The 17,168-nt window shown below is 34.8% G+C and overlaps 2 protein-coding genes across 2 annotated transcripts in view; both read right to left on the bottom strand.

The window, feature by feature from the left end:
* LOC123879995 (rho GTPase-activating protein 23) overlaps positions 1-17,168 on the bottom strand; it is a 473,286-nt gene that overhangs the window by 439,022 nt on the left and 17,096 nt on the right. The window lies entirely within an intron of this gene.
* Positions 4,453-8,932, bottom strand: LOC123880145. The gene is made up of 2 exons (XM_045928096.1): positions 8,206-8,932; positions 4,453-7,472 (listed from the first exon to the last, which is right to left on the bottom strand). Exons 1-2 carry the CDS (start codon positions 8,930-8,932, stop codon positions 7,450-7,452), a joined length of 750 nt encoding a protein of 249 aa, XP_045784052.1. The 3' UTR covers positions 4,453-7,449.

Genomic DNA, 17,168 nt, shown 5'->3' with positions numbered 1-17,168 from the left:
ATCTGAAGTAGCCAAAGTTCGCATATTCGTATTTAAATCTATATATGTTTGTAACCAAGGACTTTGGTTAAATTTTAATATTCTATGAATTTTAGTTAACTTTATACCCATACTAAGACATTGTTTTAGATTTCTATAATGAATTTTATATTTCGTTTTATTATTAAGATTGGGTACTAACTTGATATCTTTAGAATTCCCGATACGAAGATTTTCAGGGCATAAAGGTAAGTCGGAATGCAAATCATGAAGTTCATTAGGATACTCCAAATCGACTTCAAGAATAAAGCCAATATCCGATGTGTCTGATACTTTAAAGTTTGTTTCAGTGTTTACCCATTCAAACCCACCTGTTGGAAGATACTGGGACATGGCCCAACCATAAAGATTATTAGCGTCTAAATATGTTAGATACGATTTGGGTTTTTCCTTATCATAATCTTCCATAAACTGATTATTTGCTTTTGCATAACGATTGCTACATTGAGATATGCCTCCTCTGATCCCAGTTTTAATAAAAGCTATTTTATCATAGTCGGTCAATAACTCTAGCTCAATTTGAGTATATTTAAGCATGGCATCCCAACTTAAACCTGGAGCTGTGTAATAATGAGCTGGATCTAATCCGTATGTTTTGATGCAAATATCACGAAAATTTTCATATATATCCGTTAATAACAAAACATCCGTTTGCAAATACAGATTCGAATAATCTAACATGTTTTGACAAGAAAAATGACTGCAAATATCTTTTGCATGATTATAGTCATCATCGGAAACATGGGAATTAGACAGCGAATTGTAAAATTGAGGTTGAGATGGGAGTGATGATGTTTTTAAACATTCAATGGAAGTCATGTATTCATACGGATAAATACCTTTTCTTCTTAAACGACTAAAGTCATCATTATGAGGAAAGTTTCTTTTTAACGATCTAAATTGATCGTCATTGAGATTTTTTGCTAATTGATCAAGACTGCACGGCAAAAATTTGAAAGAATCTATGAATCTCAAACTTATCTGTTGGTTATTAACATTTAATATTTTTGAAAACGAAATATATCTTTCTTTATTTTGAGGTATTACTTCGATTTCACCTTCCGTAAAATTTAATGAATGAACAATGAAATGTGCGTCATAATTACTAAGATTATGTAAAATTACAGGAATATGACGGGGAGCGCGATATTTTTCCACACATGATTCATGTGCTACACCTCTTAGATTTCCAGTATGCCAGTCAAAGTCCAGAATGGATTCTCCATTCAGTCTTGATTCGCATATGTGACAGTTATGAGAATTTGCAATAGTTATTTCATCATCTTTTGTTAGAGGGTTTGGGCGTTTTTGAAAACTATTTTTTCTGCATATTAGTTTTATGTCCTCATAGAGTCGTTCCATGAATACTTTAGTGCAATCTGGACCGCTGTATGTTTCATATTTTGAAAGGCTATCATCGTATGAACATTTAATATAATATCCGAAACTATACACTTCGTGTTTCTGAATATTCTCAGTAAAAGGTTTAGAGGGATCGTTTGAGCATGAATTTATTGGTTTTAAAAACGCTTCGAAATCAGCATATATTACAAATGGTATTCTTAACTTTTTATTAAACTTATCAAACTTTATTTTATTGTTTGATGATGGTTGTCCAAACCAATTTTTTTTAGATAGTTCACTGTTTGGTAATTCTGTAATGATATGAACGCAATCATTTTGTTGGTGGGTTTCTAATCTCTCCTGTGTAGGAAAATGTAAAAGACACCCATCACATAAATAAATGGCATGTTCTTGGTTTGAAATTTGCTTGCTAACTAGTCGTGACATGTTTTTAATATAGCAATAATGCGAGTTTGTTTGATTTGAGATTAATAATAAATTAACATGAGTACTATTTCGAGATTTTGTAAAATAGAGGGGACCTACAATACTATGATTTTTCTTTTCTTTATTATATTCTAAGCCAAAAACATTCACACTTATATTGTTTTGCTTTTCAACTTTAGGTATATCCGTTAATTTGACTGGAAATGATATACCATCAAATTTAAGTTTATCTGAATGCATGCTGTATGACGAGACTCTATCGGTTTTGTTATTAGCAGGAGGATATAAAGCAGAAAGTAATGCCCATTTGAAACACATATAATCAGCATTTTTAACATTTATCACCGCTTTTTTTGCTCTAATATCTTGAGGTAAATCAATATAAGATGTACCACGAAGCGGGTTAAATTTATTTACATTCATATGTAAGCATTTTATGTTTGTTAAACTCCAGCCACTGTCTTTTCTTTCAAAAGAACTAATTTTATTTTTAAAAGTGTCACATAATGATGACAGGAAAATATTTAGATCGTCTCCACGGAAAACTATATAGTTTGATGTTTGAAAGTCAAATAAATTTGTCAATTGTTTGGTTTGTTGTATAAAGTCTGCGTGTAAAATGAAGTTTACCTTAAAAACTGTATGTTCTTTGATCGACTCTTGAACTAGGAATAAAATATCATTTTTTATTGAGTTCAAAAATGATTCAGGGGTCTTAAAAATCGATAAATCATCATTTTTACTATTTATCATGTACGTTATTATTCTTTGTCCAAAAGCTGAATCAATTACAGAAACATTCGATAATGATGGGTGCGACTTTAAATGATTATTTTTATGTAAATTACTTTTTAAATGATTAGAAAAATACCTTTTGGTTATAAAAATATTGCAAATATCACACTTCACTTTATTACCTTCTGAATATGCAGATGGTGTAGTGGAGTTATTTTCTGAGTGTTGAATAGATGAAGTTGAGGCTCCCTCATTATATTTCACTTTTTTCGCAGAGTTGTTCACGGTGAAATCATTGGACCGCTTTAAAGCTCCACCAATTTGAAGTTTCTGTTTAGTTGGGCTAGAAATTAAAAATAGAAACATATAAAAACAATAAATAATACACATTATATAATTTTAAAAAGAATAATGTTTAAATACTTACATGATTGAATCAATTGCTTCACATATATTATACAATTCATTGTCATATGCTGGATCCAGTAAGTCAAAATAATCTAAAGCCTCAATGAGTTCCTCATCATTAATTGAAGTGTTGAAAAATGTGCTAACACAGCTGTCAATTGTATCTTCCATTGCTGACAGTTTATAAGACTACAGAGGGAGACTTATTCATTAACAGCACCAGGTGGCTTACTGACATTACTATAGGATTTACAATGTGTTTTTATACTGCTTGTATAAGTGTTACGTCGAATTAATCTCACAAATTAAATTATGGTGAAGTGTTTATGATAGATTAAGTTATTAATTATTAAATGAGTATTTTTTACAACCCTCTGTTTCTGCGATTTCTTTTGTAATATTATAAATTATCTCATTCGTGTTCGCAAAATTTCCATTAGCCTTTTCTGTATAATATTTGATTTTTACATTAGCATGTTTCCAGTGTTGAGACTGAGGTATTTTGGCTAGTTTTTTTAGGTCATACACCTCTAATTTAATGAGATGTGTGGCTGTCGCACCATCGTTGGAGTTCGTAGATATATACGATATACTGCCATCTTTGTTAGCTCGAGCCACTGTTGAACTAGTTTTGTTTTTATTTTTTGGGGATGACTCGAAAAAAATGTCTATATTTTCAGATTTCCTTTTCATTTTCTTTGATGGCATTTCATGATCTATGAGCAAATTTTGTGTTTCTTCTTCTACCAAATTCGCAGGAAAGTAATATTGCTTATATGTATTGTTTTCTTGACTATTGCAAGGGGAGTACGATATATTCTGTAACAATAAAAATAAACTATCATACTGATATCATAAATATTTACATTAATTTAAAGGGAACTAAAAGAAAATAAATTACACACTCACCTCCATTGTTTATCACACGACACTTCTTAATCACACACTGCTAATAAACACTTGTATGAACACAATATAGATTTAAAGTCAAACTGTACTCTCTCAGTACTCTTCAGTAGAAACGAGGTAGTAAATATGACAGAAATTATTTATTTTGAGCTTATATAGTAAAACCAATGCCATTATCGTTAGTGAAGAATGTATTTGCACCGATAACAACTAGTTAAACAGCATATTATCGAAAAAGGTTTTGTAATCAATATTTCAAAAAATGTGGTTAGTGATTGTAACAATTATTGAACAAAGCCAAAAGGAACGTGATAAGCTAACTACCTAGATAAAGATGTATTGTTGGAATTTTCTAATGACGAACCTACGGAATTTCAAATACCTGGAATGAATAATGACTAATCGACACGTACCTGTACTACTTGCTCTGACTGTATTACTTGCACATCAAAAAGTTTTAGCATCTACTACTGCAAAATATCCAATAACTCGAGCGGAAGTTAAAGTTTTAACAATTCCTTCAGGGGTTCAGGGTAAAACACTCGATAATATTTTTCTTGGTCAAGTTCCTAAAAGATGTCTTGTGCTTTTGGGTTTTAATATTTTGTCAGGATTGAAATTAAACACACCGTCGTCCATTAGCTTGCTATCGAGAAGAGAGTTTTTATTTTGTACCACAGACTAATAACACACAGACTAATACGACACATAGTGTAACACCTCCCTTACAAAGAAAAAAAATTGAAGCTGAACTAAAGATAATGACATTAGTATCTGTGGCAATTTTGACAACTTGACTTATTATTATCGGATGACAATGACATGACATTTTACAATTTATTTTTATACAAAACAAATGAAAACTTAACTTAATTAGTCTAAAATAGATTTAACAAGTGTTTTCGCTAGTAAAACAATGAAACTTATTTCTAGAGGATGACAAACAACTTATGAACTAGTTATATTACAACCCATATCTTTCTGGCTGACGTATTAAACGACCGGTTCTGGAACGTTTTACAGGAGTGGATGTAGTGGAACTGGAGGATGAAGCTGGTTTATTTGGACTTGGAACGCTGAGACTTGGATTATCTGGACAAGGAATGTTGGAATCCAGTATAGACTCTGTTGACTTGGGTGGACTTTGTTCAATTTGTTGATGTTTTGGAGAAAGAATGTGTTGTCTATTTCTACGAAACTGACCTTCTGGACTTGATATTATATAAGAACGTGGTTCTGGACAGACTTCAGATATGATACCTGGTGTCCAAACATGATGTGGTTGTTTTTTGAAATAAACTTTATCACCTTGGTTTAAAGATGGAAGTGATTTTACATGTTTATTGTAATAAAGTGAAGTTTTATGTTTTTGTGTTCTAATGTGTTGTTTTATTTTCCTATAATCAGGAATATTAGGTTTTAAGTTACTATCTGAAATAGGTATTTTAGTCCTTAGTCTTCGTGACATACATAATTGTGCTGGAGAATACTGACAGTCTTTAGGAGTATTTCTATATTGCAGTAAAGCTAGAAAAGGATCTGTATTGTCATGAAAACATTTCTTTAGGATATTTTTTATTGTACCAATTGAACGTTCTACCATTCCATTTGATCTGCTCAGATAAGGACTTGACATTATGTGTTCAACGTGCCATTCGTTTAAGAAATCTTTAAATTCTCTTGAGTTAAACGGTGGACCCCCGTCAGTTATGGCAATGGATGCTATGCCATGCCTGGCCCATATAGATTTTAGATGTAAAATTACTTGACTAGCAGTCGTTGAGTTTAATAATGCAATTTCTGGATATTTTGAAAAGTAATCAATGACTATTAAATATTTTTTATTATTTATTTCAAATAAGTCTATTCCTACTTTATTCCATGCTAAGAGTTTATAGTCATGGGGAATTAAAGGTTCTTTACTGTTATTCCTGCGAAATGTAAGACAAGTATGACACTGACTAACATACTTTTCGATATCTTTATTAATATTGTGCCAATAAACAATACCTTTAGCAGATTTTATACAACTGTTTATGCCTTGGTGACCTTCATGTAAAAGAGTAAGTACATAGTTTCGCATCTTAGTTGGCAATATTATGCTTGAATCTTTAAACACAATGTTGTCTATAACGTATATTTGATGTTTTAAATCAAAGTATGGCTTGACTAAAACTGGAACACATCTTCTGTGCTCAGGCCAACCTTCTTGACAATATTTTATTATTTGAGATAGAACTTCATCTTTGACTGTATTTTCCTGGATTTCTTTAAGTTTTTCTGGACTGACTGACAATGTACTAGTTATTGAGTTTATGTGCAAGTCTAACTCTTGGTCTACTTCTTTTAAAGTTTGCTCTGACAACGCAGCTCTTGACAAAGTGTCTGCTATATACAGGTATTTACCTGGTTTGTAAGTGACTTTTAGATCATAAGGTTGAAGTCGTAACATGATTCTTTGTAGCCTAGGTGGTATGTCATATAGGGGTTTGTTCATTAATGAGACAATCGGCTTATGATCTGTTTCAACAAGTGTTTGACGACCATATATGTATTGGTGAAACTTAGTACAACCAAACAATATTGACAACAACTCTTTTTCGATTTGGGAATAGGATTTTTGACAAGACGTTAATGATGCACTAGCATAAGCAATTGGTTGACTATTATGAGAAATGACTGCTCCCATTGCATCTTTGGACGAATCGACTGACAATGTTATGTCTTTATTTGGATCAAAATAAGTTAAGACAGGAGTTTTTGTTATAATATCTTTTAGATTATTGAAATCTGTGTTGTGTTCGTGTGACCATGACCATGTAGTATTTTTTGACAATAATGACCTTAGTCGTGACGTTTTTTGTGACAAATTTTTTATGAAAGGACCTAGATAATTGACCATTCCTAAAAATCTTTGTAGTTCATTAGCATTTTTAGGTGTAGGCATATCACATATTGCCTTGACTTTACTTTCATCGACCTTGACACCATTTTCACTGAAAATATGACCTAAGTAACGCACTTCTTGTTTACAGATTACTGACTTTTCTTTATTAAATTTAATGTTTATCTCCCTAGCTCTTTTTAGAACATTTTCTAGACGTCTGTCATGTGTCTCTTTGTCGGGGGCATAAATTAAAATATCATCTATCATTATTTTGACACCATCTAAATCTTTGAATCTTTTTATCATTTCACTGTGAAAGATCTCACTAGCTGCATTAATTCCAAAAGGTAGTCTAAGATAACGATACCTTCCTTGTGGAGTGTTGAATGTGCAAAGCTTTGAGGATGGTTCATCCAAAAGAATCATCCAGAAACCTTTGTTGGCATCTAGAGTGCTGAAGTATTTGGCACCTGACAATGTAGATCTAATTTCATCTATGGTAGGCAAAGGGTAATGAGGTCTCATAAGAGCATTATTTAATTTTCTAGGATCTATGCATAATCTCAATCTTCCATTTTTATTTGAGGTAAGTACCAAAGAACTAACCCATTCGGTAGGTTCTTCTACCTTTTTTATTATATTATTTCTTTCCAATATCTCCAATTCCTTATTTAAGTTTTCTACAAGACGGAATGGAACTTTTCTACAAGGATCAATAGAAGGGATTGCATCAGGTTTTAGGACAAGATGAGCTTTAAAATCTTTTAAACAACCTATACCCTCAAATAAGTCAGCATATTTAGAAAAAATATCTGTTTGCTCTAGATTTGACTGAAATTTGACAATGTGAATTCTTTTAATTAATTTTAATTTTGTACATGTCTCGTGACCAATAATATTTTTACATGACAAGTCGACAATATGAAATGTTATTTCATGAGACTGATTATTATGAATAATAGGTAAAATACACACACCTACTGTTGGTATGATTTCACCACTAAATGTACTAAGCTTGTAGTTACTTTTTTGTAAAATGTCTGACGATATATTTAATTTCTTGAAGTCACTGAAAGATAAAATGTTTGTTTCTGCACCCGTGTCCAAAGTGAAGTTAATAGGTACTTTATTGACTAGTAAATCTATTTTGAAAGCACTATCTTTACTTGTATTTGCATCACATGACAAAATTAATAAAGGTTTGACTTCTTGACACTGAGAGATTGTGTTAAGCTGTTTTTTGTTACGGCATACCTTAGCAAAATGGTTAGGTTTTCGGCACAGGCTGCAGATTGCTCCTATGGCTGGACAACGAACTCGATGTATCTGCCCACATCGATGACAATTTTTTGAACTGATGGACGGACTGACATTTCTTTGCTTGACTGGACTGACTGGACTATGTCTTGATCTTGCTGGACTGACTGAACGTGAACTCCTTCTAAAATGATTTAAATTATTATTATTAAACTTTTTGTGACTGTTGACGTTTCCTACAAATGAAGATGACTGTGACGACGATGACTGTTCCCCTTGAAGGACTTTGGCTTGCTGCCTTGACGTTTCTAATTTCTTGGCTAAATCTATGGAATCTTGAAATGTTTTTGGGTCATTTGTAAGAAGCTTTTCCCTTATATAATTATAATTGCTGTTTAGGTTCCATGAGAAGACATCTTTTAGGATATTATCACGCAGTTCTTCAAAACCACACTGGAGACTTATGTTCTTAATGTCTGTAGCATAAGATGCTATGTCCTCATTTTGACCTTGTTTTCTGTTGAAGAGTTTATGTCTTTCCATGGTGATGTTGACTTTTGGAAGAAAATATTCCTCGAACTTTTTGAGTAGCTCTTCGAAGGTAATTTTGTCGATATCCACATTGAACGAATAAAAAATTTCCAGCGCTTCGCTTCCAATGCACGCTAACAAAATGGCTACCTTACGTGCCTCTGTTTCGTTTTCAAAGTTGTTCGCTCGCATAAATATTTTTAGATTTGTAGCAAAGTGTTTCCATTCTACTTGCATATTGGAAGAGTTTATATCTAATTTCTCCACATTGTTGATGAGAGAAGATGCTGATTGTACGCCTTGTACGCCCGCCATGTTGTCGGATGACATCGTAGATTTCACTGGTGGCGTTTTTTCTGAGTTTGTCTTCGACATTTTTCAATAATTGACTTTTTCTTCTTGGAGTTCTTTTCAGTTTTCTAATTTTCGCCAAACCCCACACCTGACACCATCTTGTGCTTTTGGGTTTTAATATTTTGTCAGGATTGAAATTAAACACACCGTCGTCCATTAGCTTGCTATCGAGAAGAGAGTTTTTATTTTGTACCACAGACTAATAACACACAGACTAATACGACACATAGTGTAACAAGATGTATTGTCGGATTTGTTAACAACGCAGCATTTAATGGAACTCTTACGAAAAATCCATTCAACTTTGAAAATTATCATATGAATACATTTAGTTTATATATTGATGGCCAACAAATACCTTCAAAAGCTTTGCAACCATCATTCGATGATAATACTTTCAGTTCAGCCTATCATACGTTATTCTCAGGCACGGGAATCCATTTTTTAAATGAAGGGAACGGAATATCTAGGGAACAATATGCAAAAGGCTATTGTCTCTTAGCATTCGATTTAACTCCTGATTTATCAGCTCACTCTAGTCATTGGAATCTTATAAAGCACGGTAGTGTGAGGCTAGAAGTTCGCTTTGATTCAGCTATTCCTGAAACGATAAACTGCATCGTATATGCAGAGTTTGACAATGTTATTGAAATTGATAAAAATCGTAATGTAAGCGTGGACTATAGCAGCTAAGAAACCTAATTTCTGTAAATAGATTAAGTTATAATTTGTACCTACATTATTATTAAGGTTTGTAATAAAACACTGATACAAGAAATATTTTTTGTTTTTATTTAAGTTATGGACCATTATTTTTAATAAGACTATGCTGTGATAGCCTAGTGGTTAAGACGTCCACCTTCTAATCGGAGGTCGGGGTTCAATTCCAGGCACGCACCTCTAACTTTTCGAAGTCTTGTGCGTTTCAAGTACTTAATTAAATAACACTGTTTTAATGGTGAAGGAAAACATCATGAGGGAACCTGCATGCTTGAGAGTTCTCCATAGTGTTCTTAAAGGTGTGCGAAGTCTGCCAATCCACACTCAGCCAGCGTGGTAGACTATGGCCAAAAAACCCTTCTCACGAGGAGACCCGTGCTCTGTAGTGAGCCGGCGATGGGTTGATCATGATGATGATGATGATTTATAATATATCTGAAATAACATGGTCTTACGTCCCATTCATGTATGATCCTCGGCAGCGATAAGATCAGTAGTATTGAAGTAATATGAATACAATAGGGATAAAGACATATTTAAGAAGAATCCACCCAAGTCTGCAAGACAATGTGTATGCCGCAAACCGGTTACCGATTTATGTTGAAACACCCGCCTATTTAATAAGCAATCTAGACCCCGATTATAAACCAGGATCGCATTGGATAGCCATATATATAGATACAAATGGTGTTGGACAATATTTTGATTCATTTGGACGAGCACCACCAAAATATCATAAGCAGTTCTTGGAAAGAAACACAAGAATATGGCAATTCAATACAAGGCGGATACAGAATGATTACACATCAGTTTGTGGAGAATATTGTATAATGTATTTGTATTTCATGTTTACGGGTTACTATACAAGTTCAGATTTTTTAGATTTATTCAATGGAAATACAGTAGAGAATGATATATTTTTATGTGAGTTATTTAAATCAATATTTGAAGGCTAATAAAGAGTAGTTATGATTCATGCGTTTCCTTTAAAACCCATAGAATGAAGCAACGAGCCAGCGAACAATAGAGCGTCATTAGTAGGTGATTAAGCAATTAGATAACGAACTAGGGATTAGTTTTTCGAAAAGCTAACTTTGCAACCGTTAGAGATACGACGTCGGGAGTGAGCGCAATCGATTCAGCGTACCCCAAAACCTTTTTTTTTTTTTTTTTTTTTTTTTTTTTTTTTAGGTTTCGATCTTGACCGAGGCACGGAGGGGGCTGAGGCAGCGAGGCATGGGAGGGGGCCAGGGCCTGGGGCAGAACCGGCGAATCCCCTACTACTTATTTACGTTACTCAACTGTAAACAGTAGCGTCAAAGCTTCCAGAGCGGGCATCGAACCTCGGGGAAATAAACTATTCCCGGAACGAGAAGGCATAACAATTTACGTTCCATTGCAATAACTGCTTTTGAAGCAATCATAGGTATACTTTACCTATGATTGCCTCCGCCAAGTCTTCCAAATATAGCACCATCTCTATGGTAGGTAATAATAGGTTCTATTATTAGGTATGCGAAGTGGCGATAGCTTAGTGTTGGCCTCCTGTTCGTGGGGTCCAGGGTAAGAACCCGGTCATGCTCCTCATACCTTACGGAGTTGTTTTTTTAAAATAAAAATAGCGAGCAAACCAGCAGGCAATTCACTTGATTACTGCCGCTCATGATCACCAGAGAAACCGCCAATGCGTTGCCGGTCATTCAGGAATTTGTTGGCCCGCCCCTTGAATAACCCTATGTTGTAATCTAGTGGGAACATCACCGAAGGGAGCGGATTCCACAATTTGCATGTGCGTTGAAAAAAGGATCTGGCGGAACGGGCGGTCGAAGTACAGCAGGCAACGAGATAGTAAGGGTGAAATTGCTTGCGGTGCGTGCGGTGTAGTTGTAGAAAAAGGAGGGTGGAATGAAGTCAAACAACTCTTCAGATTATCAGTTATATGCAATCTAACTTTTAAACAATTAAATATCACTTGTTTTAACCAATTAATGGTGGAAGGAAGTGAGGAAACCTGCATGCCTTGAGAGTTTTCCATAATGTCCTGATTCAAAGTTATGTGAAGTCTGCCAATTTACGCTTGGTTTTTGTGGTAGACCTTAGCCAAACCTTTCTCATTAAGAGAGAAGACCCCTGCTCAGTAGTGAGTCGGTGCAGCTATTGGTTGATTATGATGATGATTAAGGATTCTGTGACAGTCGGTAATTAGAGTTTATTGCTGGTTTTTGTCGGTAGGCATCTTCTATGCAAGCGCGCTCTAACGTAGACCTCACCATTATTTTTGATTGTCGTCAAGCGTAAGCCTGTCTTGCAATAAAAAAGTAGTTTCACAGTAAGATGAAAAAATATGAGGTAAAAACCTGTTGAAAGTATGAGTAAGCGCCGGCCCCATATTACACTTCAACATGCTAGAACAAAGCAAAGCCAACTCAAATAAAAACGTTATGCTATTTTACGGCCACATAAAATACCCACATCAAAGCTGAAAGTCCACGTAGACGATGTTAACGACTTTGATTCTAGCAACTTTATTGTACTACACAAATAAGTTGTCAGGTTTTATTGAGATCTTTGCGAATCCAAGGACATTCCCGTAAACCTCCGAATTCTAAATTTAAGAAAAGCTAATTGTCTTTCTCTGAGAGTCAGATACGCTATTTTAATCTACCATCACGACCCATATTATAATAATGCGAAATTGTTGTTTGTTCGTTGGTTAATTGGTTTGGTAATGGGCGTGATTTTTGTTTCCATCGACATCACCAAGCTTGCGGGGAGACTCGCTTTACACCGAGAGGAATGGTGTGCACGTGAGGGGCTTATGTCCAACAATGGATAAATAAGAGCTAACAAAAAGGAGAAGAAGTGATTTTTGTAGCATCGTCGAGAACTCTCAGGCATGCAGGTTTCTTCACAATGTTTTCCTTCATGGTTAAAGCAAGCGATAGTAAGGAAGTGTGAAGTTTTAAGCAAACTAATATAGCCCTTGTTTATTTTATTAAAAACTCCAGACTGTATTAAAACTAACGTAAGAATACGTTATTTCATTGAAATTATAGAATTCGGGTTTCCCTGGTCCACTATGCAGTTTTAGTCAAAAAGGGAGATCTGTTAACCAATCAGAACAATTGCAATTGTCGCATTGATTGCATCAATGTTTTACAAGGGTCTGTGCCTTTCAAGTTTCTCCTTAACCTGATTCTCACCGATGATCAAAAATGAAGTCATTTCCGTGCCGACAATTCTTAAAATGTTTATGGGGACGAAAAAAATTCGAAATTTCATATCGATAAAAAGTAATGAGGCGCCTTTAAACGGGCCATGGGCACAACGGAGAGTGGCTACTGAATACAAAATAAGTCCAAAAACTGATATCGATCGAGTAAAAAGTAAGCGCAATGATACAGAAATTATTATAACTATAGCTATAGATACCTGCGCTGTTTGATTTAACGATATTTATAATAGTCTACACAGAATTCTCAATTTGGTATTTCAAATTGTGGCTGAGCACCTCTTCATTATTATAAGAAAGTGAAATAGAAAACAAAAGAAAGTAAATAAGTACATTTCCATAAATTGACACAGAAACCAAATTCAAATTCAAAATGTTTTTATTCAGTTAAACTTTTACAAGTGCTTTTGAATCGTCAAAAAATCTACCTTGGTTCGGGATGCCGTTCCTACCGAGAAGAACCAGCAAGAAACTCGGCGGTTGCGCTTTTCAAGTACATATTCAATTTACAATAATATGCCACTGGAACCGCAAAAATTGATACAAATGACGGAAAAATAAACTTGTGATACAGAGGTGTACAAGTACTGCTCGATTTGCATTGAGTAACAAAGAAAATTAGACGACCTGGTAGTAAAAAATTAAGTAAAGGAACTTTAGCCAAAATATCAACGCCAATATATTGTGATACCGGACATTCGCATCACAGTCCGCTATAGTAGTCATTAACATGAATAACAAATTCTAATATTGCGAAAAACAAAAATGTAACTGACACAACAAAGCAGTGGGAACGATTCTGAGTTCCATGAAACCGCGAATTGTGCAAGAGTTTTGAACAAATCGCTTCTGCTAATTTCACAGAACAAAGCGGGTGTTGTTACTCGTTACCTCAGCGTATTGCGGTAAACCCGGCGAACAGTCCGTCAGCCATTTAATCGAATTATAACAAATAAACATTTCAAAGTATGAATCAATTTGGTATGGGAATAGCTGATCATAAATTATAAGCTGTAATCAATTGTATTCGCCCTCGATTTGTATCTCATACTCCGGGAAAACGGAGTTAGCTGCGAGTATTTTCATAGAAAATAATCTAGATCGTAATAATTTTAATGTTATGCCTAAAAAAGGAGAAATTCTGAATTCGACGCGTATTATTTCTGATTTGAAGATTTTGAACTCAACACCTGTTAGGTACCTACTTCAAGATGACTACATAATTATACATACAGACATAAACATTGTATTTTCGATATACAATTACACATAAAACACCTAGGTAACTACTTAACATCTCTATGGATAGTTTTAACTGAAGTGACCTAAGTAAGTTACATAAAATATACCAATACACACAGTGGCGCACATCTTTAAGGATCAGAAGTAGTAAAAGTCATTTTAAATGCAGGATAGTAAATGAGATCGGTACATTACAATCGGTAGGTAAATAAATTCGATATTCTGTACCCAAAAACCTGGTGTACGTAAAACCACGAATCCTTGAAATCGATCCGACCACATCGTTGTTCGTAACAACCTACTTTAACGATACCACGTATTATTTTCGTTTTGACATATCGAAAGCATTTCAATTATGTGTTACTTATTTACTGTTTAATCTTGTAACATTACACCGTTCAGATCTGGCTCAGATTATAAAAGATACGCGGTAGTCACAGCTTACAAGACTGCTTGGATAAATAGCATGATTTTGTTCTTAATTGACTAATTCGGGCTGGACTTCAATTCGTCATAATTTCAGGGAAAACTGAACACATTACTGAAACAATTATCTGTAATGCAATCTAATCCACAAGCCTGTATTCGTCCACTGCTGAACATGGTACTTTTCGAGAGCACGCCACCAAAAGCAAACTTCCACCTTCTTTATCCACCCGGGACCTTCCTCAGATCATGGATCCAGCAGGGTCGAGGTCGTCCGATAATGCTCTACCAGTACACGGCTTCCACTCCAGAATACGTCAGTCCTATCCGTAATCCATCTGTATTACACAGTCGACAGTTCATAATGGCTTGTGGCAATTACGAAGTCGCCTGTGTGTCGTCACAGCACGGGCATGTCACTGAAAGGTACTATGACTTATTGACTATTCTGTGGTGTCTCCGAGTCGCTGGGCGACGACAACCACGTGCGCACACGCCTATTTCAACGAAAGGATGTGACAGTAGCCAGCGCCTAGATGAATGACAACAAATTATATACCACTTGAATACGTAATAGCACTTACCTCATCAACATCTCACGCGTCTGCCCACTCCTGAGCCCAGGCTTCCTCTCACAATGAGAAGGATTTAGATTTTAGACCATAGTACTCAAAGCCTGGCCAAGTGCAGATTGACAGACTTCATACCTCTGAGAACATTATGGAGAGCTCTCAGGCATGCAGGTTCCCTTACGATGTTTTTCTCCACCGTCAAAGCAAGTGATATTTAACTACTTAGAATACAAACATATATATTAACTCCAAAAACTTAGGAGGAATGCTGGATGATTTCATTTCAGTATTATCAAAATAAAGGAAAAGTACTATCTAACTTATAGGTACGAACAATTATTGCTCTGATTTCGAATGAAACTACCAAAATTAAATCGAACTGAATAAAGTTACCTACTCCATCTCTCCCTAACAAAAGCGAAAGATTTTCCAATTTCGTCTGCTCTGTGTTTCTATGGTCTCGTTTATTTGATGGTAGGCCTATGGGAAGCCATCTTGCATGTCTGTGGTCAGTATCACATTGTCTATCCGACCTAATATGTTTTGACTGCGGCCGAATAGCGTTGCGTGGGCACTATGTGGGCACATTCCAACGTCTATGGATAGTGGATTAGAAAATCGAAAGTAAGCACGAGAAGCAGTGCCAATACTTGGACAAGTTGATTTATCGCGGCAATTTAAAAAAAAAAAAGTTAATTTTTGATAGTTTCAGATTCCGATTTAAGTGTTTGCCTTTTGAAAAACGTGGGTAACTGCTAATTATCTTGCCGGTTCTTCTCAGTAGAATGGTAGAATCCGAATACTTTAAGATCTGCTGGAAGTGGCTTGACATATCATGGGCCACAAATTGGTCTACAAAAATACATAATATTTTTGAATAATCTAAACTTTTAAAATTTAAACTGAGATAAAGAGTACTTCGAATTTCCTAAGAGTTTATACAGATTCAAAACGAGACAACTGGCATAAATATATCACGTTTTAACTCTAAATAAAGCCTCAGTTCGATCTTACATTAAGTGTTTCGTGCTTATTCTGTTTTGCTTAGGTAGGTACCAAACCAAGTGATTAGTGAGATCGATATCAAACATAAGACGGTTCATGAAGAAACATAACTTGAACGAGGTATCATCTGAATTGACACTTCATTGAGTTAAAGTCATCGACCCCTAAATAATATTTAAATAAAGTACCCTCCCGTCAGGCAACGGCCTCTCTGATCTCCAAATTTATTGATGGACCAATTCACGGCCACAATAGTTCACGATCCATAGTGATATCGAAGATAAAATTGAGGAATGCATTAACTGATAGCATTCATATAATACTTTCAATAGGTGGTATTAGGATTTATACCAGCGGATGTTTTTTTTCTGATATTAACTTGGGATGTTTTTTTCTCATATTAACATGGATTTTAAGTACTTATTTTTATCAGACATTGAAACCTACCTTTCTGATATTTAGCAACTTAGAATTATGGCTCAAACTACGCTTTGAATCAAAAGGTCTATACAATTTGAAAGTAACAGACATTAAAATGGCCGCCGATCGTAACAGCTGTTTTGGGGCCGCCATCTTTTATCTAAATGTAAGTATCATGTTCTGTACTCTGTAGTACAGACCAGAAACTCCATCAAACAGATTAGTTATCAGTTTATCTAAGTTTGTTTTGTATTCTTTCATTAAAGCAGGAATATGCTATAAAAGCCTAATAAATGTCAAAAATAAATAAATTAAACTTAATTAAGGCACAATTCATTTTCATTATATACTCGTATTTGTCTAAACTTATTCATTGGTATAAGGTCATACCTCTCAGCCATTGATTTATTCCGTGCATCATTTGCTAAGTTTAGATGCATATTCAGTATCTTGAGAAACTGGAATAACGAACAGAGCGCTGCAGTCGAACGAATCATGCCTCTGACCTACATATTTGACATATTAATTGGCTACACTTTTCTTCTGCAGAATGCCAACAAAAAGGTCAATCGCGAGGTTAATTAATTCAATTAAAGAAATAATTCACTGGATGGTTGTGAGTTGTGCCATCTAAAAGGAT

The sequence above is a fragment of the Maniola jurtina genome, chromosome 3 (genome assembly GCF_905333055.1).
Source record: "Maniola jurtina chromosome 3, ilManJurt1.1, whole genome shotgun sequence".
NCBI lineage: Eukaryota > Metazoa > Arthropoda > Insecta > Lepidoptera > Nymphalidae > Maniola > Maniola jurtina.
The sequence above is the reverse complement of the archived record's forward strand: the minus strand, read 5'-3'. Positions and strand labels throughout refer to the sequence as shown.

Coding starts and splice junctions, on each gene's coding strand:
- LOC123880145 (XM_045928096.1), bottom strand. CDS start 8,932: ATGTCGAAGACAAACTCAGAAAAAACGCCACCAGTGAAATCTACGATG. Junction 7,473..8,205: donor TTTAAATCATTTTAGAAGGA/GTTCACGTTCAG, acceptor TGATCCTTGTAG/AAAAGTTCCATTCCGTCTTG.